Here is a 27,733-nt window from a genome sequence, read left to right as displayed (position 1 = left end):
TCTTAGACGAAAAGTCTTCTTCTGAAACTCAGTTCCATGCCGATCAATCTATAAAGATTTCATTTATTGTGGGACTTATATACGGGTGTTTCCCTCATTTTGCATCATTGATTCAACATTCTCCAACCGATTCACGGAATATCTCGTATTGAACATACGAAGTTTTCTATTTAGTTAACTTTAATTTAGAAAAAATTGTACTACTTGTAGGTGGCTGGCCAATATTTGTCGAATCAATGGATAGGATAGAATAATCCAATGTGATGGAAACAACCAAATCCGTATAAATATATCTTATTTATATCTCCCTATTTCGAATAGATACTTACTCTGATATTGATAGAGTTTGCTTTTCGAAATGTGAACAGTGAGTATTTGAGCTCGCTAATCTTGATGATTACTACAATCTCCTTCATCTTACCCCAACATTCCACTGAATGAAATGAATCTTGTATGTCCTCCAGGCAAGTCGTAACTTCATTTAATAGTTTTATTTCTTCATTTTATCGATTCCACGATTGTCCTTCGTTTTATAGCTGCCAATAAACCCTCTTCCACGAAAGAATCCACCAGGTATGAGCTTTGTTGCTATCAAGAAGGCACCTGCATCAATTTGATGACAAACGAATAGTATACAAGGTCCTTATAAATGATTGTAACATTTCAAGCAGCACAGAATAATCCAATGCCAACTGCGATGTAACAATCGTTCAAAAAGACTCTAGGTCTAGGTGTTATAAGAAAATGTGCTCAGATTGTTTATTGCATGTAGAATCTCTGTACAGATCGATTTCCAGATCCATTTTTCTCACAATAAGTACATAGGCAACATAACATAAAAATGATTATTAACAGTTCAAAAAAGATTGAAGTATGAAATATCTAGAAAAAATTGCTGCTACAACTCTCCAGGGCCCTTACTCAACGGCTAAAGCCTCATTACAATGAAATAACCACCAAGAAACAAACTAATTTTCCCGAAAACTTTTTCTCTCGCATCTTCTCTTCGGAGATGGAAAATTGAACTGTCGTTCCGTCTCATACGTTGGATATTTCTGTGATGGAAGATGTCTCAAAATTGATTGAAGGATATTTTTTGGAGAAGCTTGTATTTTGTTTGAAACTTATTATAACTTGTTGTTTCGCAACATCAGAAGAAATTTATTAATATCAGAAGAATTTTCATTTTTATTCCTTGTGTAGGTTTCACAAACGGTTTTATCGAATGAAATGAATTTCGGAATATAGTTTTTCATCTATTCGATCTTTTTTGAACACAAGATATCACCCACCTCTTCCAGTTTTCTCATTATGAGCATTACGTACCATTAAAATACCAAAAATTCAAACAACCCAACTCTTAAAACTAAGGTGGTCGCTATCTAATTGATATTTAAACGTTTTGTAAAATAAGAGTATTCTTAATATTTTCTCTTATAATGCGTCGTTTTCGAGTAATTTGATGTTCAAATATAAAAAAGTATCTATGAAATTTGAAAAATTGGGTACTTTGGCTGAATACAAATCCAACCTACACATCCACAGATGTGTAGTGTCACAGATTTGGGTAGTTATTCTGAAGGTATCTTTTTTTTCAGGGGTGGCACAGATCATTATGAAAACTCAAAATGGCTATATCTTTTTATCAGGTCAGAATCGAAAAAAATGGAATTGGAAAAAGTGTTTCTTTCGACTTCAAGAATCTACTGTTAAAATATTTGTACGAGTCGTAGACTCACCCTGTATAAATCGAGAGTGTCGAACCCTTGGTCACCAAGGAAACAAAATTTTCCATACCGTGCGTCCATACAGTTTTGGTCTCTCCATTTAGTATTGTACCTGTTGAATTACCTTTATCCAATTTTTTACAGTGCGTTTTGTTGTAGTCTTGCTTTTTTTCAAGGCGTCATTCAAATTGAAGTTCAGAAATTCAAACTGGAAACTGCAAAGGTATTCATTATTGGATACAATTCTTGTTCCTGGCGCAAAATAGAAACACTTTGGAAATGATACCGATTTGACGCTAACAGTATAAATACTATGATAACTATAAATAATTATGCAGTTTGAGACATTCTCACATTCCTGCAAATCAGACATCCCCACCTACAGTTACATTGAAATGTCTGAACTTAACCTTATCTTGAAGGTTATCCTGAACTTTAAATTTGTATAAAAAACAAGATTGGACATCCGCAATCCAACAAATGCCACTCTAAATGGGGAGGGGTAGACTTAATATTATAAATTATCTGGGTTGAATATGCCGATTGGATGTTGATAGACTTTTATGCTAACTGTGAATACATCTATAGTTATTCTGATCTAAAACTGGGATTATATTCGTTTACTATCTCTTCTTGCTGATCTAACCTGATCAGATTCCTTTTTCTTTCTGTCTTCCTTCGAAATATATCCCATGTAACCAGGAAACTTCCCATATGTCCATTGTGAATGAGCTCATCGCAGAAGATACACCCTCACACTCATTGATGCGAGTGCCTGAGGCTTGAAGCACATCTCTGCAGAAATGCAAACATCTAACTAACTTCTTGCGAACTACCCGGTCGTCTGAAAATCGCTATCCTATATCCATGCATAATTTACACGCTCGTGTTTCATTATAATGCATTAAGGTACTAATAACGCATAGGTACATATTAAGTGCCTATTTTGTACTCGAAAGTTCCTAGACCACACATGAAGCTCTCATCGGAATAGCGGACAAATGAAATCGTTTGATGGAATGAATATTTGATCGCTCAACAGCTGGATGAAATACATTTCCGTTGTTGATTAATCAAACAGTAATCCCACTGCACACTGCATAACATATCCGTTTGATGAGTAAGTGAATGCTGAAATTGAACTATTTTCGTGAAATTGCTTCATTCATTCATCAGGTACACGTGAGTCCTTTTGTGCTTTGGAACAGAGTCATCTATGTCATATAAGCAGACTTGCTGATAATGCTTCGATGCATAGGTATCTTATGCAGGAGTTGGCAGAGGTATTTCTATATTCATAGGTAGCTGTTTCTCTTCTCAATTCCTTGAGAGAATTTCTTTCTATGGAGAGATTTACAAAGTTTTCTTAAACCATCATAACAGTTGAAATAAGAAACGATTGAAATGGCTCATTATGAATCTGAGATAATATATCAATAAGTAATACTCACTAGAATATTCTCAAACAGATTGACATCTTTACTTCATTCACTTTTATTTTAGCACTCGGTTGACCATGGAAGTTTGACATATTTCACTCTGTACAGTACGAAAATGTGGGGTTATGAAGCTTGTCAAAACATTTTTGCGTTTTAAATCAACGCTATGTTGCCCGATCTACCTAAAAGTTTCTGTTATTACGTATTTTATCACAATGTCGAATTTCTTCGGAAAATATGTGACGAACATAATTGAAGTTTATACAAACTGATTGAAGGCATACCAAATCCAGTTATTTGCATGGAAAATACAAGAGATCAGTATAATATCATAATATGCACTAGTTTGAGGAGAGTTAATGTTCGTTATCTTCTTTGCCTGAAGTTTGAATACGTTACATAAGTTGTAGATTTCAAAAATATTAACCCGAAGATGAAATGCATATGATGCAGTGGTTGGGAATGGGCATCTCCCGAAGGAATTAACAGATAATTACAAGAATGTTAAATTCTTCAACAAAAATCATCTTGTGTCAATATAAGTAAATTAAATAAAAAGATAAATTAAAGGAAGTTTCAAGTCAAGATGAACTACACCTTTGAACAAAAATTTCACATGAATAAACAATCAACAGGACAACTGGCGCGTATTTGTGGCGGTTTATCTTAATACATTGATATAATAATAATTAGGTATTTATTGGTACCTTAAGACATTCACAATGTATAGGACAAGTCAAATGAAAAATAGAAAAATCAATTTTCGGGAACTTATTCTACATTCATCGAAAATCCTGTAGTAAACTTTTCGCATTAATTCACTCAAACATAAAATTCTCAAATGCCACCACATTTTTGGGTCTCCCAATAGAAGGAAATTCTTTGTCATCCTCTTCATTCCAAATCTTTCTGATTGTGGAAATATTCAGCTGAAATATAAGTCGTTTAAATTCGGATGAAACATTATATAAATTCTCTTACATTGAATATGTTTGCTACCGTCTGACGTATTGTGAATTTTAGAATATCAGGGTATAACTATTTGAACGAGCGGGCCTGAATTCTAAATAGCACTTCCTGAAACCCTGTCTCTTTTTTCAATCACTTTTGGTGTTTGCGTAATAAAAATTGATATTAGTTGTGGCATCGGCGTTATGACATTAACGACATTTCTTACTCCGTCCTAGTTACAAAAACTTGAGAAAATTATTTCATGGCCAACCGACTGCTATAATAAATTTGAATGGAGTATAGGAAAAGATGGCAATTTAAAATTGAAATTTGACGTGGTTTTTTTAATGACTTTTCTTATCTGAAGTTTTCGAAATAGTTGGGTGATTTAAAAGGAAGATACGTGACAACGAATAAATAGCAAAACGTTCCGATAACAAATTCATTAATTAAATTTTATTTCGTATTTTCTAGAGGTTGGTTTATGAGTGTCCTACGAATATAGCGAGCAACGGTAAACGACCCCACAAGATTTATGATGCTTGAAGTCATTGGTGATTTTGCACGGTGCATGCAACTCTAAGACCTGTATAGAAACGTTTTAAGATTGCGAGATCTTGTACAGGGTGTCCGATTTAAAGTGCCCCTATACCTTGTTGTGGAAACTAAAGTAGCTAGAAGAAAAAGTTTAATACAAAACATGTCCGTAATCGATTGAACTTTTATTTTTTATAACCCATCTTAATACAGGGCTGCTCCGTTTCTTCCCAGTTGGTATCATTACTGCATTTTTGAATTCCTTGTCAAATTTTAAGGTAACTTTGGTATGACAACCATGGTCCTATATAGCATCGATTCTGAGATATTCGACTTTTTCCTAGAATTTTGACAGCTGTTGGTGCTCACTGAAATAGCTGATACTAGTTTTTTAATGAATGTATCGAAACCAAATTTCGTCTAGCTCTTGTCATTATCTTGTATCATACGTTACATCTCTATTTTTAGCAATTTGATATACAGGGCCTTCAAAAATTGAAGTTGAAAATTCAAATAGAGGTTCAATCAAAAATAAAATTTTTCAAATGGCAACCTATATTTTTTTCTTATGTATCATATAGAGCAGATTGAAATGAGCAAAAAACTTATTCGAACTTTTTCTGTAGAGTGAATAGTTTCAGCAATATGAACGAAAAGTGCCTTTTCCCGTAAGAACCCACGATAATTATTAATTAGTGTTGCTGCTATATAGTTGGCTTTGATTTTTTTGATGAATTTAATTAACTAGACTGACTAATGAAAGACAAAAATACCCTTTTATTCATAATCAGTACTCGCTCCCAATAAAATTAAATTATTTCAATTTTTAAGGGAGACTAAACTAACAGATACATTTTAAAACACGAAAGAAAACTCAAAACTACACAATTAGATGAGTGCAAGTTTCCATAGTTACCATATTCTATCAGCTCAATTGATTAATTATTATCGTTGGTTCTTAAGGGAAAATGCACTTTTTCGTCCATATTTCTGTAACTATTCACTTTACAGAAAAAGTTTGAATTAATTTTTTGCGCACTTCAACCCGATCTACATGATGAACATTAAAAAAATATAGGTTGCCATTTGAAAAAATTAATTTTTGATTGAACTTCTATTTGAATTTTCAATTTTTGAAGACCATGTGTATCAGATTGCTGAAAATAGAGATGTAACGTATTATCCAATATGTTGACAAGAGCTGGACAAAATTTGGTTTCGATACATTCATTAGAAAACTATTATCAGCTATTTTAGTGAGCACCAATAGCTGTCAAAATTTTCGGAAAAAGTAGAATATCTGAAAATCGATGATATATAGGACCATGGTTGTCATACCAAAATTACAATATTTGAATATGGTGTAAAATAATAGTATTCTTCATATTTTCTATAATTTGATGTTCAAAAATCAAAAAGAATTTATGAAATTTTAAAAATTGGGTACTTCGGCTGAATACAACTCTGTTTAAAGGGTCCACAGATGTGTAGTGTCACAGATTTAGCTAGTTATTCTGGAGGTAATTTTGTTTCTTCAGGGATGGCATAGCTCATTATGAAAAAAAAATTATAAAATGGCTGTATCTTTTTATCAGGGCCGAATCAGAAAAAGTTGAATATGAAAGAAGTGTTTCTTTTGACCCCAGGAATCCACTGTTAAAATATTCGTACGATTCAAAGACCCAACCTGTAGAAGCTAAGGTTTCGCCCTTATTATTTTATTAGTAGTAAATTTATAGAGACCCTAGGCACATTAATGGAAAACGCATTTTTTTCGAAGGTGTGTACGATCAATCAAAGCACGTGCGGCACTCCCAAGCGGAAGTGGCCGAATTACGTCCATAACCCTTCAAAGACAGGAAGTTCCTGTGTTTCAACGCGTACGAACAGCATGAGGCCATTTTCTGAACGCAATTCAATTGGCTTTCCACATGGGGCATCTGCAATTAAAACATTAGGTTGGACAATTGAATAGTAATAGGATTATCGCTGCTTCCTTTATGAGTTGCAACTTTGTTTAATGGAAATGAGAATAATTACGTGTTATCTGATGATTGGAGATGGGCAGGTAAATTGCTTTTATTTACTGGCTTTTTGGGTTTCTAAAATGTACAGCTATGCTTTTCACCTGTTAGTTATTCGTTTTCAACCTCTTCTGTTCTCTCATTTTTATTCTTCACATCGTTAAGACGTTTTTTTTTATGAAGAAGATTGAATTAAATAAATATGAACAATCAGAATAAGGGCATCGGCAACGTGGTAAAGTGTGGACAACAGAAACTCAAGAAATTTCCCATTTTGCGAACGTTTTCAAGGCGTGTGCGGTTTGCAGAAAATTCTTCTGCTTGTAGGCTTCGCTTCAATTATTATAGAAATAGTTCTCAAAGGATAAAGTTGCGCAAGTTAAGTTAATGACTTCATTCTTGCAATAAGAAATATCATATCAGAAATGAATTCCATGGACAGGAACACGCCAACGCACATTCGATAAAGCCATACTTCAAACAAAACGAGATCAAAAGCGTCATAAAATTTTATTATTCATTGAACACCTATAACAATTTATGATCCATAAAAATGGGCATACTTCGGAGAGAATCGTGAGAATGGCGAAATGTCATAATATATTTATCGTGAAACTTACTTCACCTTGATCCAATTCGTCTCCAAATACACCCTTATGTCTGTTGACATTACAATCAATCAACAGGTCGCCGCGCAATATTTATCTTCCATTCACGCCAGTAATACTCATTATGAAATATGAGTCGCTAAAAATGGATTACGAACGTCAATCATACATCCACTTCTCTTCATAAAAGATTGCCCAACTAGTTCAAGCGTCACACTATTGATTTTTCGGAAATCCTACGGTACATCAAAGTTTGTTTTCACCCATCCATCTTATTTACCAATTTTTTACTTGAACAATATCCAGAAATCAAAATACGAAACAATATATCAAAAGGCAGTCGAGTAGGGAGAGTCCGGGAGACTTGTTCAGGTAGGAGACTTGAACCACCTCAAATATTTCAATTCAAATTTCGCGCTACCGGTATCGTAAATAGCTTGCGACATACTCGTAACAAGGCACAACTAGTGGCGGCTCTATTTTGGTTGAACGTGATTTTGTTGTTAGGATGTAAGAAATTGAATAATTTTTGTTTGTTACACTGTCTGAAAAGTTTGATAGGTGCGTGGTGTTATTTAGTTTTATTACTTTCATTGATTAATATTGTTTTACAAACGATGAGTCTATTTAATGATAGTTGTATAAGTTTCAATAAACATCTGTTGAATAGACTGAAAGGGAGTGCAGGGTGCTTGACCCATGCTATGGTCGGGAGGCATAATCCGTGATACAAGTTTCCCGCACTGAACTTATATAATAGTTTGCTTCAAGAAAAGAAAATTAAATAATAGAAATAAATATAAAAAATATACAAAGGTTCAAGAAAGTAAAATACATCTCGGAAATAAGGGATGTGACTCTGAAATAGATAATATGTATTTCATACACTGATACATCTGATGATGAAAACATTGACATAGACAATCATTGTTCATTTGAAATTGTTTTCTTTCAATGTATTTCCCGATAAACAAACTTATGGTCAAGTATCTCTCGCCCCCTGTTCAACTCTCCCATGGGTTAGTGAGACGTGAGCCAATTTTCGATTCCTAAAAGAATTGCTGTACTCATTTCACCATCACTCCACTATTATCTATCGTTACCTATTTGGGCATGATTTCTTCACGCAAAAAAATGATTTGCTACCATTTACAGATACAACTTAAGTGGCTTCAGAGGGAAAAGGGGTTTAAATCTCCCGGACAACCAAAATAACTGAATGAGCATAAACATACTTTATTATTAGTAAAACTATCTATCATATTTAATAGCTGTAATAGTTGTGTTTCCCCTGAACAAAATAGAACTCTTTTCTCGTATGTTTCCCAAGTTGTGTCTATATAATATTATGAAATTCAGTAAATGATTTGAAAAGCTTCCAAATTTCTTTTTTACGGTTTATATGTTTTAGACTTTTAGGCCCAGTTTCACAATCATTGGTAACTTGTGGTGGTTTGTTAACCACTATCTGTGTATCTGTGATAGATCTACTTTTGGGTTATTTATGAGTGACATTTCGTATTTCTGTGGAATAAGAACTTCAGAATATAGAAATTGTTATGAATATTTCTATTAATCTATGATATTTTTCGTGTACGATAGATCTATACTTCATTCACTTTTATTTTAGCAGTCGGTTGGCCATGGAAATTTGACACATTTCACTCTGTATAGTACGAAAATGTGGGGTTATGAGGCTTGTCAAAACATTTTTGGGTTTTAAATCAACGCTATGTTGCCCGTTCTACGTAAAAGTTTCTGTTATTACGTATTTTATCACAATGTCGAATTTCTTCGGAAAATTTGTGACGAATATAATTGAAGTTTATACAAACTGATTGAAGTCATACCAAATACAGTTATTTGCATGGAAAATACAAGAGATCAGTATAATATCATAATATGCACTAGCTTGAGGAGAGTTGATGTTCGTTATCTTCTTTGGCTTACATCATTTGTAGATTTCAAAAATATTAACTCGAAGATAAAATGCATATGATGCAGTGGTTGGGAATGGGTATCTCCCGCCCGAAGGAATTCACAGATAATTACAAGAATGTTAAATTCTTCAATGAAAATCATCTTGCATCAATATGAGTGAAAGGAATTGAAGGAAGTTTCAAGTTAAGATGAACTTCACCTTTGAACAAAAATTTCACATGAATAAACAAGTAACAGGGTAACTTGCGCGTATTTGTGGCTATTTATCTGAATACATTGATGTAATAATAATAATTATAGGTATTTATTTTATTAGTACCTTAAGACATTTACATTGTATAGGACAAGTCAAATGAAAAATAGAAAAATCCATTTTAGGGAACTTAAGCCATATTTTGGCGATTAAGCGTCTTAATCGATGTCTTAAAGCGTCTTTAAGCGTGACGTCATTAATTTTGTTGTCGCAAAAATAGAATATCGCTGATGGATGAGTCATCTGTCGTTGTCATTAGACAGCGAATCGAATTGTGAATTTTTCAATTTCTGTTCTTTGGCTATTATTTGAAAAATATTTATTTATTCTGAATGATAATGCAGAAACTGCATTATTGGCAATAAAAGCACTCTTTCCTAGTAGGAAGTCAAATCAAATTCGATATAAACAACATATACTGCCTTCTTCTTTATATTACCTCTTTCCGCTTAAGACGACACAGACCAGAGACAAGATGACTCTATGACACAGGCGCTCTCCACAGACCGCCAGGTTCCGCTTAAAGCGTCTTAAAGACTGACGTCATGACTTATTCGCTCGAATAGCACCGCTTAAAGACGCTTCACGCGTCTTAATCGCGAAAATATGGCTTTATTCTCCGATGACATTTATCGAAAATCCTGTAGTAAACTTTTCGCATTAATTCACTCAAACATAAAATTCTCAAATGCCACCACTTTTTTGGGTCTCCCAATAGAAGGAAATTCTTTGCCATCCTCTTCATTCACAATCTTTCTGATTGTGGAAATATTCAGCTGAAATATATGTCGTTTAGATTCAGATGAAACATTATATAAATTCTCTTACATTGAATATGTTCACTACCGTCTGACGTATTGTGGATTTCAGAATATCAGTGTATAACTATTTGAATGAGCGAACCTGAATTCTAAATAGCACTTCCTGAAACCCTGTCGCTTTTTTCAATCACTTTCGTCATTTTCGTAATAAAAATTGATATTAGTTGTGGCAACGGCGTTATGACATTAACGACATTTCATGAGTGCCAACTTAACTTCGTTCTAGTTACAAAAACTTGAGAAAATTATTTCATGGCCAACCGACTGCTAAAATAAATTTGAATGAAGTATACTTTTGGGTTATTTATGAGTGACATTTCGTATTTCTGTAGAACAAGAACTTCAGAATATATAGTTCATTGAAGAATGATTGACATCCCTGTAGGACTTGAAAGTCCAGACGCAGCTTAAATCTGGCCATGAAAAATCTTCAATAATTTCTGTACTTTCAATCACAGAAGTGGAATATTTAAATATAACTTAGAAGAGTATTTGAAAAGAAGAAATATTCAAATTCAGAGCATATTAATCAGCAATCAAAATTGATATAATTATGTTTCCAATTTGTTGGATTAAATTAAGAATGTAAACAGCACTACAAAACTCAAATTACCTTCGGTCGATGCATAGATTCACAATAAATGGTCTGTGGATCGCCGTTTATTCACAATATTAACCTGAATTCCGCAACACAAAATCTGAACTTATGGGCTATTACCAACTTAAATTCGATTTTCCATAGCCACCCGAGATGTCAATCATTCTTGAATGGACTATAGAAATTGTTATGAATATTACAGCAAACGAATAAAACGTATGCGTACCTCCTAGCTGCAAATCTTCTGGGCCTCATTGTTTCCTCATCACTACTATGAGTATTCACATCATAATCGTCCACGATGTTCATCATAAATAATACTTAATAAACACCCAATACATGTGAAACGCTTCCTAACCAGTAATCTCGAAGAAATGCTGAATTTTCTCTGACAGAACTCAAAATATGTTATCTATCCAGAAATGCATACGCCACGAAAATTCTATTCACAAACCTTTGTTTCAGAGATTGGGAGTGAAAGCCCTAAAAGGTTTGTGAAGAGATGCAAAATCCTCCCAAAATAAATTTCAATCGATAAACGAAAATTCTATGTCTAAGTATTAACTTTTAGTTAACTGGTATCGATTGAAATTTATTCTGGGAAGATTCTGCATTTCTTCATAAACTTTTTAGGGTTTTCACTCCCAATCTCTGAAACAAAATCAATTAAAAATGAAATCAACGATTTGCTCCTACGTAAATTCTTGTTTGACATTAATTGTCAACAATTCAGAAGATTTTCGAAAATAGATTTTTCGTCTGATGAAGGAGTCTGATATAGACTCCGAAACGTTACAACTTAGAATTATAATTTCAACGTTATTCATTTTCAGTTCATTGTCAGGCAACAATTTTTTCTAGTTAATTTGCTCCTGACAAATTAATGCAAGAATTTACGCAGGAGCAAATCGTTGATTTCATTTTTAATTGATTTTGTTTCAGAGATTGGGAGTGAAAACCCTAAAAAGTTTATGAAGAAATTTTAGTTAACTCATGAAATTTTCGGGGTTAAGTCAACCACAAGTTAGCTTTAGGTCAAATGATAAACCAGAATTTTTGATTTAACCAGTTGCCACTACATAACTTTAGGTTAACCATATATTGCGATGCTGGGCCTTTGAGGGTAACGTCTTACGTCCTTTACATTTAACCTATTTTTTTCAAACCTAACTCGTTAGCCTTCGTTCCATCTTTGTGAAAATCTTAACAGCATTTTGAATATATGTACTACTACTATACCAATTCATTGCGTGAAATTCTTGAAAACAAAATGGTTCCTTCACAATATGATATATGGAAACAATTTCCTGGGAAGGATTATCAGTCCTATCAATTTATGTGTACATAATTCCAACTGGGTGGCCTTTTGCGCTCATTACAAGAATAAAATGTCGCAGAATATGATCCGACAAACGTTCCTTTCTACAATGCGCGTTCATTCATCCTATAGACCACAAATTTTTCGCTCTCAACAGGCTTAATTAACTGCAACCTAATCGCTAATTGAATTAGTGGTCGGTGACGAAGTATCGGGTTCAATTGATTTCAAAACGATTTTTAATGTCATTCCTATCTTCCCAGCTGTCGCTCTAATATGGCTTTATGTCTCAATTGTACATGTTAGAGGCGATTAATTGTGTGGATGAATTCAAGAATGTGTAATTGTGCGTACACAATTGAAAATACCTAGTTGATTGAACTTTGCGAAGTAGGATAGATTGTTGTTTTTAATTTGGTTTATTATTCGTTTTAAAGCATAGAGGAAATTATAAACCACCCCATCTATTTACAGTTTATTATAAATTTACGGTTCAAGGTTTGTTGATTGAAGGGAGAAAAGAAAAAAAAATGCGTATCTCTTTGCCGTTTCCCAGCCATGCTTTTTCGCGTGAACTAATGCAGATCAAGTAATAAAAAATAGAAAGATATGTCATGCGGAAAAGTTCCTTCTATCTTTTACCAAACGATCAATCTGAAGGATAAAAAAATTAGGAGAAATGTAAAAAAATTCACACAATCTTTTATTGTTTAATTATTATTATTATTGTTTTATTGTTTACGTAATCTTTCAACTTCTACTATTAATATCAAAATTGCAGAAAATAGACCCTTTCAGCAGAAATTACCATGGCATCAACATATACATACAAAATTACTAATGCACTACTCATTGGTTGAATCAAACTAACCAACTTGATATCGTTCAAAACACGGAAAGACCATTCCATTGAAGAAGAGTAGATGCCGATTGCCTCAACGTTAAAATTGACTAAACATAATGAAAATCATTCAATTCAGTTTCTCAGGCTTACTTGTTCATAATTTGAGAATTAAATGGGTTACTCTGCAGAAATACCGGAAAAAATCGATTTGTTTGGGTTATAATCTTTAATCTGTTGTTTTGTCAGAAATAATGGATGAACTGTTTCAATTCGAGTAACCAACCTTAACATCCTGCATTAATGATGATTAATTGCAAATATTCGACATTTCAATTCGTTTCCGTTAAAAAGTCTTGTGGGATCTGGGTTGGAACTCCTTTTATTCAAATACAGATTTTTATTACCAACATTTGCTGATATCTGTCTAACTTTTGATCGGAAATGGTTTGTTCGTTTCACTGCAAATTGCTATCAATCTATCTACACGAAAATTTTCAAGCGTTTTATACAGTAAATATGATGCGTAGTTTAGAGCTCTTAAAATAAAAAAAAAAATTATCTTACAATTTGTTGACCAGAGATTTCATTAATCGGTGTCACAAATTCTTTTATGAATTATAATGCATGACTGAAAAGATAACTTTTTCGGCTAAATACAAGAGAATCCCTAAAGACTGCTGGTGAATACTTGCCGAAACGTGGGACAAAACAAATGTTAGGAAAAACCCAATGAATTTCAGTACAAAATCTATTGTACTAAAATAATTTTCAAGACAACGATAAGTTAAATAGCTTACTTATATCATTCGTGCAAAGCATGGTCATACAGGGTATTGACTTATTATGCGCCAAAAAGGCGGGTTTTTTGATCCCAAAAACAAAAATATTCCCTGAGGAAACATGGGGTCAAATAAGCACTCCTCCTAAGAGTCCTAAGACTCCAGGCTTGGGGTAAACTTTTATGTGTGATCATTATAATACTTATGGCACACATACAAAGTGGTCTATGATCTTTGGATTTGGTAACTCAGATGACTGCGAGTGTACTCTCTGCATTCTAGCAGTGCAGGACATTTATACAGAGTGTTTACTAAAGATTGGTGAAGAAGGCAAGAACTAATTTCTCATCTGAAAGGGTTAATATTTCGAGGAGACAAACGGGGTTTGCTAGTTTTAGCACCCACATCAAATAAGAGAAATTCCCTAAAGTCGTCAACTCATATCGTGTTTCACAATTGAAAAAATTTTGTATTTTTTTATTAAGTCTCTTCATTCAAAAGTTCATTTATCAATTAAGGGCTTTACTCAAATATACAGGGTGTATACCCCGAAAGATTTTTAAGGAAATGATAAATTGGACAAAAATATAATTCCTTTGTTATATGAGACTTTTTCGAATTCTCACTCCTAGGTGGGTTATAACAATTGAAATGATGAAGAAATTTTTCATTCTTGAATTTTCATCTACCCAAACAAAATACTCAAACATACAGGGTGAGCCTTTGACTTGTACAAATATTTTAACAGTAGATTCTTAAGGTCAGAGGAAATACTTTTTTCTCATACCATTTTTTCCGATTCGGCCCTGATAAAAATATATAGCCATTTCAAGTTTTCATAACGAGCTGTGCCATCCCTGGAAAAACGAATTATCTTCAGAAGAACAAGCTGAATCTGTGACACTGCACATCTTTGATTCTTTTAAACAGTGTTCTATTCAGCCAAAGTACCCAATTTTTCAAATTTCACAGATACTTTTTAATTTTTCAACATCAAATCATTCGAAAACGAGAAAATATAAGGAATACTTTCATTTTACAACACGTTCCAATATTCATTAGATAACGCCCAACTTAGTTTCAAAAGTTGGGTTCTTTGAATTTTTGTTACTCTTATGGTACTTAATGGTCATAATGAAAAAACTGCAAGATGTGGGTAACATCTTGTGTTTAAAAAAGATTCATCAAATAAATAAAAAACTATATTCCGAAATTCCATTTCATTCGAAACCGTTTGTGAGATAGAAGTAAAAATAACATTTTCATGGTTTTTTAGCAGCCTGTATCTTTTAAACGGAGCCGATTTGGAAAAAATGGTAAAGAAAAAAAGTGTTTCTCACCCTGTATAGAGTTAAAAAACATCGTAATATTCCATGAATGTCACAAGTAACAAATACCAATGTTTTTTCAACCAATTACCATATTTACATTGGATTGAAACTAACAGCCCTCGCCATAAATTATTGCATAACTTTTCAAAAATTAATGAGCTACGCCTTATGTAGATAAGGCTCCATTAGCTCCATTAAATTGTTAGAAGGGATCTTTTGGAACTCAAAATCAAGAGAACGGAATAAGTAGGTATGTCTTATTGTCCACCAAGCAATTCGGCATGCAAGCATTTTCACGAAGCTTTTGCTCCATTGAGAATTATTTAATTTCCCATTCGTCTCGAGTTTCTTCGAATGCTGGTTCACAGGAATTTGGGGCAGACGATATCGCTAAAATTGTTGTCATATGAGACGTCCGACTGGAATAAAATCGCGGCAATGAAAATGAAAGGAGAGGACCAGGAAATGAGATCAGTGAAGCGATAGCGGTAGACTCTACGAATTTAACACATGGTCGCTAATTCAAACTTGGTGTGTTGATTTTAGTTCTACCAGGCCCATTATTATGATTGCGGGTATCTTTTATTGGTTGAAGTGAAATTAAACAAAAGGTTATTCATCGAGCCGACAATGTTGGATTTTCCTGGTGTGGAGGGACAATCTCCTCCGTAGTCTTATGCAAACGTCAAGATATTACAACTTCATTAATCCACTAAGTATTGATCGAATTGAAGAAAAACTCGAATAACCCTTCGACAGAAGTATCCATTAAAAACTGACCGATGTGGAGTCTGAATTTTGTTGTATCGTGTATATAAAAGCTCTCGGTTGGTCCAATTTGACATATTTCACACTGTATAGTATGAAAATGTGAGGGTTATTACGCTTGTCAAAACATTTTTGGGTTTTAAATCAGCGCTGTGTTGTCCCGTTCTACGTAAAGGTCTCAGTAATAAAATGAGTGATAATTTTATCACAATGTGAATTTACTTTGGAAAATATGGATTCGGAAATATGTGGTTAATTAACGTTTATACAAACTAATTGAAGGGATTCTTAATCTAGTAATTTGCTAGGAAAAGACAACAGGTCAATTTTTCAAATATTCATTTTTGATATAGTAGAAAGTTAAATTATTAACACATAATATGCAGTTGCTTGAGAAGAGTTAATATTGGTTATATTCTTTGGCTGGAGGTTGAAGAAGTTACATCAGTTGAAGAATTCAAAAAAGAACGTTGAATTCTCCAACAAAAATCATCTTGCATTAATGGTCAAGTCAAAATAATTGAAGGGAGCTCTAAGACAAGGGAAACTTCACCTTTAAATAAAAATTTCACATAAATTAACAATTGAGAGGACAACTGCCTTATACTTATGGTTATTTATTTTTAATACTTTGATACGATAATGCGTTACCATAGCAACGATAAATAACTCATTTGTAGTGTCAGTGTGAAGTTTGAGGTCAAAAAAGTAAACCAGAGTTACGCAATAAATTAAAAGAAAGAGGATGTCCACCGAAATTGTGAAAATCGATAAATTGGAGTATCGACCATCATAAAGTACCTGTATTTAAAAGGGTTAAGAGGTAAGCAGATTTACGAAGATATGCTCAATACCCTTGGTCATCAATGTCCTTCGTATGCGACCGTAAGAAATTGGACTGCAAGCTTCAAAGAGGTAAATTCTCCATTGAAGATGATGACCGATCGGGAAGGCCAGTTTCTGTGTCAGTGTCCGAAAATATCGATGCAGTTCATGACATGATTTTATCAGACCGTCGAATTGGGCTAAAACGGATATCTGAAGCACTGAATATTTCATACGAACTCGTTCATCATATCTATATATCGTCAATTTGGACATGAGAAAAATTGCTGCAAAATGGATCCCCAAATGTTTGAATGTTGACCAAAAGCGTGCAAGGGTAGAAGCATCGCGTTCGATCTGTGCTCGATTTGAAAACGATGTAGACCGCTTAAACCGAATTGTTACTATGGATGAGACTTGAGTACATTTCTACGATCCAGAAACAAAGCAACAATCGATGGAAAATTTCTTGCTGCAGTTTTTTGGGACTGCCATAGAGTGATCATGATTTATTTTTTTGGATGAGGGTTGAACAATAACCGGAGATTACTATTCGACATTACTGACCACTCTACGGGAAAAAATCCAAAGGTGTTTTGTTTTTGCAGGACAACGCCCCTGCATACAAATCTCATGTTGCCATGCAAAAAATTCGCGATTTAGGGTTTGAATTACTAGAACATCCCCCTTATTCACCAGATTTGGCTCCATCCGACTATCATCTCTTTCCTCAACTGAAAAAAAAATTTAAAGGGTAGTAAATTTTCTTCCAACAAGGAGGTTATAAAAGCTGTGGAGGTCTGGTTTTCAGGGCAAGAAGAAACATTATTTTTGAAAGGTCTAGAGACGCTGCAGGTTCGCTGTAATAAATGTATCCAATTAAAGGAGAATATGTTGCGAAATAAAATATTTGGCATTGAAATTTCGTTTGGTTCTATAGTAGGCTAATAATTTTTCAATACATCCTCGTATGTAAGGAAAAAAATTCCATAAACAACTGAATATCCCCTCTTCATACTTCCACATACTTCCAATTATGTTTACAATGTTTATATTTTTGAAATCCACTCTGTTGATCAAATGATAGTGCAGTATTTTTAATAGTCTCATTGCCTACAAATATCAATAATCCCAATTAGATATGAATTCCCACAAAAGATGTGAAAGTGCTTTCATACCTATATATAAAGGGGACCGTATAAAACGATGGGGTTGTCCAAATAATCCTATTGTGAATGAGGATGAGCTGGCATTTTCCATTCTACATTCTTTTCGATTCCAGCTGAGCTGTCGTCATCGAAAATTCCATCAGTGGTGGAGCAGCCGTAAAACTTTTATCTCCACTGCACTTGAGTGCTCATCGGCGTTCGTATAGGGAGAAAACGGAGAAAAGAGAAGAATTTGTCGTGCCCAATAATTCTCCGAATAATTACCTTACATTTTTCACCACGTATACAGATTATGTCCTGATATCACTCTTCATAACCGTTTTTATTAGGGAATAGGTACCTCTTTAAAAATTTTAAAATCATGAAGAACACTGAACCTAAAAATTGGGAGATAAGAACATAAAAGATTCTTCTACTATACTCCATTCGCTTTTATTTTAGCACTCGGTTGGCCATGGAAATTTAACACATTTCACTCTGTGTAGTACGAAAATGTAGGGTTATGAAGCTTGCCAAAACATTTTTGGGTTTTAAATCAACGATATGTTGCCCGTTCTACGTAAAAGTTTCTGTTATTACGTATTTTATCACAATGTCGAATCTCTTCGGAAAATATGTGACGAACATAATTGAAGTTTATACAACCTGATTGAAGGCATACCAAATCCAGTTATTTTCATGGAAAATACAAGAGATCAGTATAATATCATAATATGCACTAGCTTGAGGAGAGTTAATGTTCGTTATCTTCTTTGGCTAAAGTTTGAATACGTTACAGCAGTTGTAGATTTCAAAAATATTAACCCGAAGATGGAATGCATATGATGCAGTGGTTGGGAATTAACATTACCAATTAACAAGAATGTTAAATTCTTCAACAAAATTCATCTTGCATCAATATAAGTAAAAGGAATTAAAGGAAGTTTCAAGTCAAGATGAACTTCACCGTTGAACAAAAATTTCACATGAATAAACAATTTACAGGACAACTGGCTCGTATTTGTGGCTGTTCATCTTAATACATTGATATAATAATAATAATTAGGCATTTATTGGTACCTTAAGACATTTACAATGTATAGGACAAGTCAAATGAAAAATAGAAAAATCATTTTTCGGGAAATTATTCTACGATGACATTAATCGAAAATCCTGTAGTAAACTTTTCGTATTAATTCACTCAAACATAAAATTCTCAAATGCTACCACTTTTTTGGGTTTCCCAATAGAAGGAAATTCTTTGTCATCCTCTTCATTCACAATCTTTCTGATTGTGAATATTCAGCTGAAATATAAGTCGTTTAGATTCAGATGAAACATTACCTATATACATTCTCTTACAATGAATATGTTCGCTACCGTCTGACGTATTGTGGATTGTAGAATATCAGGGTATAACTATTTGAATTAGCGGACCTGAATTCTAAATAGCACAGTTTTTTTTTTTTTCAATCACTTTCAGCATTTTCGCAATAAAAATTGATATTAGTTGTGGCAACGGCGTTATGACATTAACGACATTTCATGAGTGCCAACTTTACTCCTTTCTAGTTACAAAAACTTGAGAAAATTATTTCATGGCCAACCGACTGCTAAAATAAATGTAAATGGAGTATACTATTTTGTGACATTTCTGATGTAGATTCCTGTCACTCGATTAATCGGAATCTTCAACCAATAAAGTATAAAAGGGATACGCCACTGTACTTGAATCCAAGTCATTCCCTAACGATACAGTTGGCATTAGAAGGATTTAAACCAGCTGAAAAAATAACCCTCATATTATTTATTGTTGACTGATCCGTGGCTTCACCTCCTAATTGTCCCATCTAGTTGGGTTGAATTGCAGATTATTATAGGGGTACATCTTGACTTTGTGTGTTAGGGTAAAAGTCATTATTAATCATCTCATCCATGACGATAAACATTTAGGAGCCAGTGGAAAAAATCGCTACAGTTACTCAATCTAAATTTTTTTAGATTTCATTGAACCATCAAGCTCATAACGTTGAATAAAATACTCACAGAAAAAAACTGAAATTGCCTACTTGAGAAATGTCGGCAGGTGTCGAATACTCATAGTGAAATATCATAATCCCAATTTTCAGATTTCAAATATGTCCAGTTCTTCAGAAACGTCTAACAAGCACTCGAACTTGGGACACTCTCTATAATACACTGCGCAAAAAAATTAACGCACATTATGGAAATCCCAAATTTATTCTACAACTGAAGGTGTTCTCAATGATAATTATTTTTATCATAATTATGCATGCATATGTTATCCACTTTCAACGGTTTTCTTCAATACAGATGCTTTTTCCCAGCAGGAATAAAAAAAGATGATATTATCAGATTTTGAATGTATTGGCTCCATTCTAAAATCAGTTGTTCTCGATCAATTCTAGTGATCAATAGTTTTTCTTTCGTTTGATTTTCTACACTCGATCGCTATGCAACGCGAAACACGCAATTTGACCCAAGAGGAATGTGCCCAAGCGGTAGTTTTGCGAGAAGAAGGGTGGACATACACAAGAATTGCAGAAAGGTTTGGAGTTTCCCATACAAGTGTGTCCAGAATGTTGCAGCGATTCAGGGAGACTGGCATAAATGTCCGAAGACCAGGACAGGGTAGACCACGGGTAACAACTGCCATTCACGAACGTTACTTGAGAGTTTCTTCGTTGAGACAACGGTTTGCAACCGCTCGCCTCCTTCAAATTCAGCTTGAGCAAACTCATGAGGTGCAAATTAGCACTCAGACAATAAGAAATCGCCTCAGAGAATATGATTTAAGGCCTCGTGTCGCGGCAAGAGGCCAATCTCTTACCCCAGCCCATCGAAGGGCGCGTTTGGATTTTGCGAGAGAGCATATCCATTGAGAAGAGGCCGATTGGGAAAGAGTTCTCTTCTACCTAGATTCTGCCTCTACCATTGTGATCGACGTTCCCTTGTATACAGACGTCCACATGAAAGATATGCTCAGTGCAATTTCCTGAATACTACTGGTTTCGGGGGAGGATCGATTATGGTGTGGGGTGGAATATCTTTGACTGCTCGAACAGACCTAGTGGTCGTTGATACTGGAGCTATGAATGCTGATAAGTATATAAGGAACATTCTTGAAGAGCATGTATTGATATTTGCCCCATACATTTGGTGAAAATTTCATTTTTATGGACGATAATGCCAGACCCCATCGTGCGCGCGTCGTTCAGGAGTACCTTGAAGGGGTTGAAGTCTCTCGAATGGAATGGCCAGCAAGAAATCCAGATCTCAATCCGATTGAGCAGGTTTGGGACAACCTCAATAGAAGGCTGAGAAGTTCAGAAAATCATCCAGCTACTCTTAATGACTTAGGAATACAACTCGGAGAAATCTGGGAAGGATTAGATCAGAACATTTTAAGATCACTCATTTTGAGTATGAACCAACGTTGCCGAGCTGTAATTAACGCAAGGGGTGGAAATATTAAGTATTAAATCACTTATCAGCATTTCAGTATTTTGAAAATTGTTCATTTCTCTTCTTTCACATAAGATTCGGTTAAATCCTGAATTTTTCTTCCATTTAATGTGTCTTGTTTCGTTCAAAACCTTCCCGAGAGAACATAAAAAATAAGTTATAAAGTCAATGTAAAGTTAACTTTCATTCAAATTGAGATTTTTCAGAATGTGCGTTAAATTTTTTGCGCATATTATGCGCATTCAGAATATTATTCCCGCATCAAATAATTGTCAACTTACGTCCATTCAATAAACTCAATTGCCACTTTTCGATAAGTATATGTAGAACAAAGAAGTGCATCTCAAAAACTGCAAAAACTGCCCACTTCACCGACGTTAGCTGTAGAATTTCAACAGTTGAGGAAAACTGAGTTTTCCCTCTATTCCCACTGAAACTTACGTGCCATAAACCCTCAATTCTATCACGAATATCATACAATGGATTAAAATATTTATTTGGAATGATTTGGATATGAAATGCTGGAAACACCTTGTGGAGTGTACAAATTTTGATATTTTTTTATTTTTTTTCAGTGCACGCTGCTATACCAATGAGTAGACCCGATGATTTAGACTATCCGGCAGACAGTGAAGGAGACGAAGACATGCAGGGGGATACAGACATTGGAAATTACTACGATGTTGGAGAAGAAAAGGAGTTCCCAGAAGGGAGTACTGAGAAAAACAGGGATCGTGTAGAAGAACCTGCACGTATTCTGACACAGCCTGCAGTTTTCGAAGCAGATAGTGGAAATAGTGTTACACTACCATGCGATACCCAAGGAAGTAAGTATATCGTATTTATCGCTACGGCAAAAACGAAATTTTACAGCCACGTCCACCTACGCACAATTCTTGTACGAAGAATTATTAAGGAAAATCTTGGCATCCGTCAATTTTTAATTTCAGGAGCAATTTATTCTATACTTTTTTGAATGTGATATTTCTCACCCCCCTACGCCCCACACCTCTCCACTTTATTTTTTCAAATGGCAATGTATGTATCTTAGAACATAAATACATGGAATGGACTTCCTGAAACTTTTAAGGGTTTTCACTCCCAATCTCTGAAACAAAATCAATTAAAAAAATGAAATAAACGATTTGCTCCTGCGTAAATTCTTGCACTAATTTGTCAGGAGCAAATCAACTAGAAAAAATTGTTGCCTGACAATGAACTGAAAATAGAGAATGGACATTGACGTGCTATGAATGTATTTGTTTGTGTATAAACATTCGATGCTTCTCTGTCTAGGGCGACACTAAGGCACTGGCGTAAAATATAAAATAAATTTATATAGCTCCTACTTTTGTGTACGGAAAATTGACGTGACAATGATGTCAGATTCAACTATCTCAATTGTGATTGGCGAAACTGAGAAACTATCTCACTCCAGTCTTTGGACAACAACCAATGTTTATTTTCCATTCCTTGTATCTATGATACAAGGCTAAAAGTAGAATTTATTGTACAGTTTTTTTTATAAAAAAATAACCAAATAATTCACAATTTGTGATTGGAGAGTACCGCAATCAGACCATTGTTCTTTTACTAATTATTATTAAGGGAAATCCACGAATCAATGGATGTGTAATTTCGAAAGCAATTTCCCTATGCTTTTTTGAATTTGAAATCTCTCACCCTTTACGCTCCACACCGCTCTACTTTTTTTTTCAAATAGGAATATATGGATTATGATATACAGCGGGCCAAAAAATTAACATATTCATCTTTGAAAAAGAGTAGAACGGTGTGGAGCGTGAAGGGTGAGAGATTTCAAATTAAAAAAACCATAGGGAGATCTGCTTTCGAAATTACAAATCCATGGATTCATTAATTTCCCTTAATAATAATCAGTAAAAGAATAATGGTCTGATTGCAGTAATCTCCAATCACAAATTGTAAATTATTTCGTAATTTTTAATAAAAAAAGCGCCACAACCAATTCTACTTTTAACCAATTCGCTGAATCGGTAATCAAATTACCTTTCATTTGATGTATCACAATCCATATGTTCCATTTGAAAAAATAAAGTAGAGAGGTGCGGGGCGTAGGGGGTGAGAAATATCAAATTAAAAAAAGCATACGATGAATTGCTTTTGAAAGAAGGGTGTCAGGATTTTTCTTAATAATTCTTCGTGCAAGAATTATTGACGTGTTACATTACTTTTTTTTGGCACGCTGTATAGTGTTTCTGATATGTAGTAAAACGGCCAATTAATTATCTCCTAAAATAAAATCATTATAGTGAGAAATGAAAGGGCACAATAATTTAATCGTATTTGATAATCTTTTTTTCGATAAATCAAAATTGTTAAATATCTTTTTTCTACTTTCAAATTTGAATTACATATAAGTTTCGAATTTATTGATAATAAGGGTGTAAATCAATCGTTGCGAAAAAACTCAAGTGGTGATTCCTTGTCAAAAAATAGTGTGGGTCTATCATAGGAATTGCCTCTGCTTAGATACATCCCTAAAGATGGCTCCTGAAAAGCAATTTTTTTTTGGAAAATACAGCAGGAGCTGTATCTAAGCAGGGGCTGTTTGAATGAAAAAAAAAATTATGCAACACTCACTCTTTTTTTCGACATCAGGGAATCATCCCTTGTATTTTTTTAGCAACTATTCATTTATGTGAGGTAAATTTAACGTACAAGATTTTTGTCAAGTCTGAATTTTTTCATCAATAAATCTAAGATAACCCCCCTTCGTTTTCAGACGACAGTGTCATTATTTGGTACAAAAATGATGACATCCTCTTCCAAGACACAGTTCTGATGCATGCTAAACCCAATCACAAACGTGAGAACAATTCACTGGTCATCGCCAACATAACGAAGGAAGATGCAGGTCAGTACAAGTGCATCTCGATGGTGAGCATCAACAACAAGGCTGAGATAACCCACCACCTCAAAGTTAGATATCAACCAAACATCACAGAACTGTCGGTTAAGAACAATGAAACCACTGTAAGTATGCATATCTCTTGAAAATTTCGACTTCCATTGCCAAGCTACCTGTTTTTTATGGGTAAAATGTGATCGTCGTGTTGTTTTTTGGGAACATACCATTTGGGGATAACTGCTGGAAGCATACTCCAGTGTTAGAGTATTTGTGACCTATGGCGTGTAGCTTTAAAGATAAAGCGATATCGTCTGAGAAATTGAATCCCAACAAAGCTATTGATAAAGGTTTGAGTAGCGAATGACAGGTTTCTCTCTTATTGAGTTCATCACTACTGCATGAATCGACCAATGATGACAACAAAATGAAGCAGAGAATCTGTTGAAAGGCAGTACTCTTCAAAGTACTAAATGAATCCATGCAAAAGGGTGAAACCAGTCTATCTATGCTCTCTTTCGATGGCTGCATGTCCTCTACACAGAACCCATATTCTAATTATTACTTTATGGTCTTAGTAACCTAAATCTCTGCTAGTCCATTTCCTTCGTTCATAGCCATATATCAACTAACCTTCTCAACTCATGTTTGCAATCTTCGCATGAAAGGAATTGTATTGACTCTCGTGCCAATGGACTGCATTTGATTCTAAATGAGTCCTTTGGAAACACTGTAATGGGAGAAAACTATTCATGCAGACATTTACTTGTCGGGTGGCCGTAGGAGAGAAAGATTGAGTGGTTGTACGCCAGGTATCGCATAGATTTATTTGGTACTTCGATGTGATCATTGTCTCTCAACAAAGGATCCTCTACCCAATGGTGTAACAATGAAATGGCAGAGCCGGCAAAATGCCACTGCCCTCTGGCCAGTGGACTCCCTCTGGCCAACTACAAGGATATCGAGCATACAAAAGCTCTTGATCGTTAGTTGAGTTATGTTGAACTGATGAGCTCAGATAAGAGCGAAACTGGTCCATCGCTAGTCTCCTGCGATGCCGAATCTCGAAATTTTTAACTTTTTAGCCGCCATACCAAATGCTATCATCTGATTCTTGACATTTCCAATTGGTGATTGTCTGTTCCGCACAACTAGTGAACAAGTGAAGTTGAATTCCGTCTGGACGATCTTGCTCAGTGACTTTACGTGAATGGTCTCTGGGTTAAGACATTTATTTACAAAATGAGCAAGATGAGATAATTCGGTGGCAATATCAGCTTGGATCCTCATAAAATATCAATAAGCTTTTCTTCTCGAACTTATGACCATGAGACCTGAAATTCAATGGAATTACTTTCCCGAACCATACTGTGACGTACGTCCAAATGAGTTCCAGGAAGTTTGATGAGGCTCTAGAATCCTCTATCTTACTCCCATTTAAAACAAAGTGTTCATTCAAACAAGGCCTTCTACAGCATCAGGTCTTGAAGTTACACTGACATCAAGCTCCTGTACGCCACAATGATGTATTCTGTGAATTCACGAAACATAGAATACGGGTTTATTTCTATTATTTAATCAATTATGTACCTTATCTTTCAGCTGGAAGTTGGAGATGAACTTGTTCTGACGTGTCACGCTAAAGGCTACCCCGAACCTGTAATCTCTTGGCACAAGGAAACCATGAAAGATGGACAAGCTGTTAACGAACGATTCGATGCTACTGGAAACAGACTGACAATCCCTAATGTTTCCCGAAGAGACGAGGGTCGCTACCTCTGTTTTGCTGATAATAAGATAGGAAACCCTGCCTTGAAATACATCAGCATCACACTCACACGTAAGTATAAAATTCATTTGGGTTTTTCATATTTTGGTTATTTTGGAAAATTTAATTGGGGCGAGTATTAAAGGTAATCTCTCATAAATTTTATTAATAACCAGATGCTGAATCAGTTCGAGTAACAGCTGTAGAAGTCACTAGGGGAAAGGTGCCCAAGACGAACCCCTTAAGCAAGAATTTACGTAATTCCTTAGTTTCTTCGGGTAGCACAAAAATAAAAACGTGTACTCCTCTTAGAAGTATCCATCATTCTATTGTCCTACTCGAAATAGTCGGTCACAAAGGGTGTTTTGAAATATTTTCGATTTTCCAAAACGTTACAAAAGGATCATCTTATAGACCCTGGTGTTTAAGATGATCCCTGTGGCATGGTAAATATGCCACATGGGATCATCTTGATCCCATTTTTTCAATTAGCTCCCATATTTTCAAGAATGAAGTATGTAAAACAAATATCTGTGGAGATTGTAAAATAATTTTATCGGGCATAAAACATTATAAATTAACAACTGAATAAACAACTAAAAATCAACATATAAGGTATAATATCACAAAAATTTTAAACGAACATGTATTCTAAGTGGTGGTTTCAATGCACCATCGAAAATAGCTAATTTGAGATCCATTAAAATATTCAACATCTTCTAAAATAACAAAATAAAGTACGAAATTTCTCTTCTTATTGATCCATACATTCTAAGCTCCATGTTCTTCATATTTCTCTCGAGCTCGATTTCTTAATTCATTAATGAAAACAGTTTTTCTCAATCCCAGATATTTCACTCCACCACGAGCTATTTTCTTTTAATTTCTTTTGTCCTTCGTTTCAATGACATTAGCGACACTAAAAACTCCCTACTCGCTACCATTCCATTTTTAATAGCATCAAAATAGCACTGGCCATTGATTCTTTGTGCCATCCGCCTAGAATGGTTTTTCTTTATGATATTTATATTTACACGGCATAATTCCTAACTGAAAAACCTGTAAAAGTTTATGGGTATAGGTACCCTTTTGACGATTATTAGACCCCAGAACAGTATTCATTCATTCATTGCTGCATGCCGTTATCGGGAAAGACGAAAAGGAAAAAAAACACAAACAGTACGAACAGACTTAATCTCTTATGGCTAATTGCGACTCTGTGCCCTCCTGTGACTGAAGAGACCCAACCGTGACCTACAGATCCTTCCACACTCCGGGCATGGATAGTCACCAACCAGAGCTGGCCGCCGCTGTATCCTTCTCGAGTCTCCATTATAATTGAAGATCTCCACTGTGATGTTGTTCCCAGTTATGATTGGCATTAACTGATTTTAGGGATTGATGCAGTATATCCTTAAACCGCTTATACTGGCCTCATGGTTTCCGGGCTCCCTCTGTGAATTCGCCATACAGAGCTATTTTGTGGAGTCTTGTGTCTTGCATCCTCAGAATGTGGCCGCTCCATCTGAGTCAGGCCCTCGACTTGAATCTCAATTGTTGTACAACTCGCGCGTTTCAAGACTTCTACATTCGAAACTTTATGGAACCATCTGATGTGCATTATTTGTCTTAGATGACATTGTTGCGTTTGTTCAAGCTGTTTAATATGTCGCCTGTGGG

At 34.7% G+C, this 27,733-nt stretch overlaps 1 protein-coding gene across 2 annotated transcripts in view; it reads left to right on the top strand.

Moving 5' to 3' along the window:
* Window positions 1–27,733, top strand: part of LOC123311308 (neural cell adhesion molecule 1-like) — a 191,405-nt gene that overhangs the window by 158,786 nt on the left and 4,886 nt on the right. For both annotated transcript variants that reach the window (XM_044895210.1, XM_044895202.1), the window contains exons 2-4: window positions 21,974–22,225; window positions 24,163–24,413; window positions 25,888–26,125. In XM_044895210.1, the coding sequence (XP_044751145.1) occupies window positions 21,974–22,225; window positions 24,163–24,413; window positions 25,888–26,125 (741 nt within the window). The remainder of the gene's footprint in view (window positions 1–21,973; window positions 22,226–24,162; window positions 24,414–25,887; window positions 26,126–27,733) is intronic.

This window comes from Coccinella septempunctata, chromosome 1 (assembly GCF_907165205.1).
Source record: "Coccinella septempunctata chromosome 1, icCocSept1.1, whole genome shotgun sequence".
Lineage (NCBI taxonomy): Eukaryota > Metazoa > Arthropoda > Insecta > Coleoptera > Coccinellidae > Coccinella > Coccinella septempunctata.
The sequence above is the reverse complement of the archived record's forward strand: the minus strand, read 5'-3'. Positions and strand labels throughout refer to the sequence as shown.